General features: G+C 33.4%; 2 protein-coding genes across 2 annotated transcripts; both read left to right on the top strand.

The window, feature by feature from the left end:
- On the top strand, positions 1-1,463 carry LOC126682049 (uncharacterized). Its single transcript, XM_050377605.1, has 3 exons — positions 1-589; positions 814-1,127; positions 1,179-1,463. The coding sequence occupies exons 1-3, from the start codon at positions 1-3 to the stop codon at positions 1,461-1,463; spliced, it is 1,188 nt and encodes a 395-aa protein (XP_050233562.1).
- Positions 1,464-1,488: 25 nt separating this feature from the next.
- Positions 1,489-3,210, top strand: LOC126682047 (uncharacterized). The gene is made up of 4 exons (XM_050377604.1): positions 1,489-2,146; positions 2,204-2,353; positions 2,464-2,497; positions 2,697-3,210. The coding sequence occupies exons 1-4, from the start codon at positions 1,489-1,491 to the stop codon at positions 3,208-3,210; spliced, it is 1,356 nt and encodes a 451-aa protein (XP_050233561.1).
- Positions 3,211-6,229: the final 3,019 nt, after the last annotated feature.

Raw genomic sequence — 6,229 nt, 5'->3', positions numbered from 1 at the left:
ATGTCGTTTTCATTTATTTCTTGGAATAGCAGGGGCAGCCTTCTTAACCATCGAAAGCAGCGCTTTATTCAAAACATGGTTAGTAAATATAATCTTTCTTTATTTGGGATGTTGGAAACAAAGAAGGATTCGATTGATGCTTTTCTTGTTCGGAAGCTTTGGCCGAATTTGGACTTCGATTTTGCTTGGGTCCCATTAGTTGGTGCATCAGGTGAGCTGCTTATTATATATAATTATGTTTTACTTCATAATATTGAGATTGATTCTGGCTCTCGATGGATTTTTCTGGATTTGATGTTTAATTTTCTGTCTATTCGTCATATTCTCATTTATGCGAGTAATTTAGCTTCTAAAAGATTGTCTTTGTGGAATGATTTGTTGCTGCTCACGATATCTACTCTGGTCTTGTCTCTGTATGCGGGAATTTTAATGAAGTTTTATCTCCTGCTGAATGTCTTAATTGCTCGGATTTCTCGCCTTCTATCTCTTCATGATTTTCTGAATGAGTCTGAATTAGTGGACCTTCCTCTTCAAGGTCGCTCTTTTACTTGGCAAAATTCTTTCTCAAAATCAAGAATTGATGGATGTTGTGCTTTTTAATCAGCTGTCAACGTTTGGAGGTCTTATTCCCTTTCAGCGTTGCCTCGTGGTTTATCTGACCATGTTCCCTTTTTATTTCAATCAAATGCTAAATTTGATTGGGGCCCAAAACCCTTTCAATCAATTGATTCATGGTGGGAGCATTCTGATTTTAGCAGTTTTGTTGGCAGCTCTTGGGATTCTTTTGGCTCACAAAAAACCCTTTACCTCTAGTTCGTAAGCTAAAACATCTTCGGGAAAGGTTTAAAACTTGGAATGCTGAAGTGCTTGGGGATCAAAACAAAAAGCAAGCTGAGCTCGCAACGGAAATAGCGCAGCTGGATGTTATTGTCGAATCTAGAAGCCTCCAATATGTGGAATTAGAGAGGTTAGATGTTATTAAATCTCAGCTTTGGGTAGTTGAAAAGCGTATAGAAAGTTTGTGGTTTCAGAAGTCCAGGCTGAATTGGTCAATCAAAGGGGATAGGAACTCGAATTTTTATCACACTACAACTTCAATGCACTACCGAAACAATCAAATTTCTGCTGTGACCGTGGAATATGTTACCTATGCTGAACCTGATGATATTTAGTTACAGATAATAGGGTTCTATTCAGCTTTATACTTTAAGAATCATGAGGTTTCAGTGGACTACTCCGGCTTTGATTTCAAGGGTTTATCTTCTGATCAAGCTGCTAGTTTAATTCGTCCATTTCAAGAATCATATATTTTTTCGGAGCTTAATTCTTGTAATGATACTAAGGCTCCGGGTCCTGATGGGTTTAACTACTTTTTCAATAAGCGTGCTTGGCATTTCATTAAGAGGGATATTTTAGAGTTTTTTTTAACGATTTTCATAGTTCGAATTTGCTGCCCCATTTAACAATTTTGGTTTGAACTCTTCCTTTATGGTTCTTATATCGAAAGTTATTGTCTCCTTGAATATTCGTGATTACCGCCCTATCAGCTTAGTAAATGGGATTTATAAGCTGTTATCAAAGTGCCTCTCTGCTAGATTAGCTCCTCTCCTTCCATCTATGATCTCGGATCATCAGCATGCATTTATTAAGGGTAGGAGTATTATGGACTGTGCAATGATTGCTAATGAGTTAATCCATTTTGCAAGGAAAAGAAAAGAGAAACTTCTTATCCTAAATCATGATTTTCATAAAGTTTTCGATTCTCTAGATTGGAGTTACCTGCTGAGTGTTATGAAATCTATGTCTTTTTTAGACAAGTGGATTGCTTGGATGTCTAATTGTGTATCTTCTGCGTTCACTTCTCTGCTTGTGAATGGAAGTCCCATTGAGTCTTTCGTGCTTAAAAGAGGTGTTAGGCAAGGATATCTGATATCCCCTTACTTGTTTGTTTTAACTGTAGAAGGGTTGAAAAGTATTTTGCAGAAAGCGAAGGAGATGGGTCTTATTAATGGGTTTGCTTTTTCTGATGATCACGACCCTATATCTGTTCTCCAATTTGCAGATGATACAGTCTTATTTCTCCCTTATGATTTTGAGCAACTGCGCAATTTCACTCGAATACTGCACTGCTTTAAATTAATTTCAGGTTTGAAAATTAACTTTCATAAAAGTTCTTTGCTTGGAATTAATATTTTTGATTCAGAATTGAGCTTAGTATCGGATTTAGTGGGCTGCCGTGTCAAAAATTTCCCCATTAAATACTTGGGTTTGCCTTTAGCGGTTCGTAGGATTCCAGTTGCGACTTGGGATCACGTTATTCAGCGATTCAAATCAAAATTTTCCCTTTGGAAAGGTAACTTGCTCTCTCCGTCAGGGAGGTTAGTTCTTTTGAAGTCGGTTCTTTATAGTCTTCCTATCTATTTTATGTTGATTATTGGGATGCTTGTTTGTGTTCAAAATTAGATAGAGACATACATGCAAAAGTTCTTTTGGAAAGGTGAGAGTTTTACAAATAGAGTTTTTTGTAGAATTTTATGGGAAATTATTTGCAAAGAGTTTGACAATAGTGGCTTGGGTGTTTGTAATCTGAGAATTCGAAAGCAAAGTTTACTTTTTAAATGATTATGGAAATTGCGTACGGCCAATCGAGAATCTTTATGGTTTAGTGTGGTTTCTTCGTGTTCTTTGTTAACTAGTTGGAATTTGCTTCTTTTTGGAGATACTCAGCAGCTCTCGTTTATTTGGAAAGGTATTAGACGTTTTTGTTGTCTTGACGAAAATGTTTTGCAACTTTTTATTATGAATATGGGTTTTAAAATTGGGAATGGTGATTCGATTTCTCTCTGGCACGATAACTGGACCGGGAATCATTCGACATCAGTTCTTTTTCCACGTTTATATCATCTTCCAAACAGTAAACAAGCTAAGTTTAGCTCAGTTATTTCGGCTAATTGGAGATGGCAAAGAATACTTAGACTGGGAGAGCAAGAGCAGTTCTTGGATTTTAAATTGCTGTTTCTGCAAAATTGTAATTTTAATAATTTGGGTAATGATGAGCTGATTTGGAAGGGTCATAACAACGGGTTCACAGCTGCAAGTATGGCTAGAATCATCAAATCAGCTACTGTTGTTAAGTTTATTTATGTTCGGCAGCAACATTTTCAAGTTTCGGCAGCAGGTGGGGGTAGCGTTCTTGGTCAGCAGCATTAGCAGGTTTCTGCAGTAGCTGTGAGCAGCGTTTCTTGGCAAAATCAACAACATGTTTCGACAGCAGCAGGAAGCATCGTTTCTGGGCAACATATTCGGGTTTTAGCAGCAGTTCAAGATAATTCTGCAGCAGTTAATTTTGCAACAACAAAAAAATACTTCAGCATCTACTTTTAGGAAAATCTGGGGTTGTGAGGCACCGCCGAGAGAGCAATTTTTCAGGTGGACGGTTTTACATTATTGTACCCCGACTCTTTCTTTTCTTGCTTCCCAAAAGATTTTTTTGGATAGTAATATAGGGTGTGGTATTTGTGGTGAAGTTGAGACTCAAAACCATATTTTCTTGCATTGCATTTTTACTAGGAAAATCTGTACGAACTTCTCCATATGAGGGGTATTTTTTGGGTAATGCCTTATTCTTTTGAGGACTTCTTTTTACAATGGAATGGTATTGTTTCTAAGGGAGGTATTTTGAAGCTTTGGACAACTATTTGGATTGTATTCGTTTGGGAGATTTGGAAGTGTCGCAATTTGCGAGTTTTTCAGCATAAGGATTCGACAACAATGGAGGTGATTTTCAGGAGTTAAACTAGTGCTGCTTTTTATTATAAATGTAAACATTCCTATTTTGTTTACTCAGATTTAGACTTGTTTAGAAATTTGTATTCAATTTTTTTTATAGTTCGATTACTTCCCTCTCGGAGTCGTAGCCTTAAGTGGTGTAAGCTTTGAGTAGAGTTGTTATAGCCACTTCTTGTGGCTTCTTAATAAAGCATTTATTAATCAACAAAAAGAACCCGACCTTATAACTCCTTTTCGATCCTACCCTGACGTTGAAAACTTGTCACTTTTACCCTATTTCACATTTTATCGTTTCAATTGCACCGCAAAATATTAAATTGACGTTTTTTTCATTTCAAAAAAAAAAATCAAAAATGTCTCCATGTATAGTATATATTAATTGTACATGCTTATAATTTATTTAAATTTAGTTAAATTAATTAAGAATTTAAATTAATTTTAATTTGATTATGATTTTTAGTTAGTTTTTAAAAATAAATTACTTATTTGTACTTTTTTTGAATGAAAATGAATTTAGTTTTAACTTTAAACATGGTTAATTGAATGATTTCATCATTTAAGTAAAAAAATTGACAAAAACTAAAAACAATAGGGTACAATTGAAACGATAAAATGCCAAATAGGTAAAATTGACAAGTTTTCAACGTCAGAGTAGAATCGAAAAATAGCTATAAGGTTGGAGTTTTGTAAGGTATTAGGCCTAATAATAATTATATAAAAGTTTCCTATGAAGTGATATGTAATACTGTTTCCATTCTATTTTAATTTGTCTGTTATATATTATTTTCGCACATATTAAAAATATACTTCCATTCTATTTTAATTTGTCTGTTATATATTATTTTCGCACATATTAAAAATATACTTCCTCCGTTCCATTTTATTTATCATAATTTCATCTTTTAATATCTTAACAAGAATGTTATTTTTATATTATTAATATTATTTTTTCCATTTTATCATTGATATTGATGAGTTTGCTATATAGAAATTAATAGTATGTTTAACTATGTTATATTTTCAAGATAAAAAGAAAAAAATATAAAAAAAGTTACTGTATCACATCTAATGTATTTTTTAATATGTGTAGAAATAAAATTTTTACAAATAAAATGGGACAAAAGAAATATACGATAGACAATTTTTTTGTATTCTCTATTTTTTCATTTTGAAAAAATGATATAGGTAAAGACATCTTTAATTTTTATCTGACCAATCCATTAATATTAAAAAAAGAAACAGTATTAATAATAGAAAAATTGACATTTTTAAACACATAAAAAAATATAAAATGACAAATAAAATAGAATGAAAGGATCCCAATTGGATCATTTGGGTCTGTTATACGATGGAAGAGCAGATCCAAATGGGTCTGCTTTTGCCGGAGCAGACCCATTTGGGTCTGCTTCTCCATGATGAAGGAGCATACCCAAATGGGTCTGCTACACGATGAAGAGCATTAGGGTCTGCTTCTATGGGTCTGTCTTTGAGGAGCAGTGCTCCTCGTTGAGAAGCAACAGATCTGCTTCTTGTCGAAAAAAATTGTTTTTTCTAAATTTTGGATATTAATTTGTAATTTTTCAAACATAAAGACTATTTTAGATTTTTAATCAGAAAAGTGTGTTTCAAACGCGGGTTGAGAGTGGGCAAAAATGAGAGAGGAGCTGATTTGATGCACTTTGATATAGTTGCGAGTCTGTTTTATTCAAAACCCTTTAAATTGACTCATTTCATATTTCGTGCCAAATTGAGAAGGTGAATTGACCCTTTGTCCTTTAATTTTCTATGACATGATTGTTAGAAGTCTTTTTATTATCATTGTCAATGGTGCATGTTTTCATAACTCTAAAAATAATTTGGAGGTAATGTAGAATTTCCTAACTGGTTAATGTGATTTCTTTATATTACAGGTTATCGAAACTACGCTTGCTTCCTCTTCTCGGAAAATTGTCTGAAAATAAATTGAGATCACTTTGATACGACAGTTTTTCAAGGGGTGGAAGCAAATAGCTCAAGCAATCTCTCCATACAACCACTATCACTAATCAGTAATTAATGGATAATTCGGTATTTAATCATTATTAATGTTGAGAAAGGTAAATTATTTGTATATAATTGATGTTCATCGTTTTGAATCTCTCTAATTAAAAGATATAAGTATCTATGGAGTTTTTCTTTTTTAGAATTATACGTATTAGCATAAAAACAAAAAATATACATGATTATAATAATTAAAAATAAATTTATCGAATTTCGATCAAGTTTGTGAGCTTTCGAGCCGAAAATCTTAATGCTCAAATTTTGTTCAACAGTTGATTCAAATTGCACGAATTCGATTTCTATTTGATAACCATTCATCACAATCTAATTCAATAATCTATACTATATATAAAAGCACGGATGGGGGGGGGGGGGGGACAGGCAAATTTACTGAATAACC

The sequence above is a fragment of the Mercurialis annua genome, linkage group LG5 (genome assembly GCF_937616625.2).
Source record: "Mercurialis annua linkage group LG5, ddMerAnnu1.2, whole genome shotgun sequence".
Classification (NCBI taxonomy): Eukaryota; Viridiplantae; Streptophyta; class Magnoliopsida; order Malpighiales; family Euphorbiaceae; genus Mercurialis; species Mercurialis annua.
This window is presented reverse-complemented; position numbering and strand designations above follow the sequence as displayed.

What these genes read in the sequence shown, in the direction of transcription:
- LOC126682049 (XM_050377605.1), top strand. Translation starts at nt 1, where the DNA reads ATGTCGTTTTCATTTATTTCTTGGAATAGCAGGGGCAGCCTTCTTAAC. An exon ending in ATCAAGAATTGATGGATGTT is followed by an intron (nt 590 to 813) that starts GTGCTTTTTAAT and finishes CTTTACCTCTAG; the next exon opens with TTCGTAAGCTAAAACATCTT. An exon ending in GAAACAATCAAATTTCTGCT is followed by an intron (nt 1,128 to 1,178) that starts GTGACCGTGGAA and finishes ATTTAGTTACAG; the next exon opens with ATAATAGGGTTCTATTCAGC.
- LOC126682047 (XM_050377604.1), top strand. Translation starts at nt 1,489, where the DNA reads ATGGTTCTTATATCGAAAGTTATTGTCTCCTTGAATATTCGTGATTAC. An exon ending in CTGCTTTAAATTAATTTCAG is followed by an intron (nt 2,147 to 2,203) that starts GTTTGAAAATTA and finishes TTTTTGATTCAG; the next exon opens with AATTGAGCTTAGTATCGGAT. An exon ending in GCAAAAGTTCTTTTGGAAAG is followed by an intron (nt 2,498 to 2,696) that starts GTGAGAGTTTTA and finishes TTTGTTAACTAG; the next exon opens with TTGGAATTTGCTTCTTTTTG.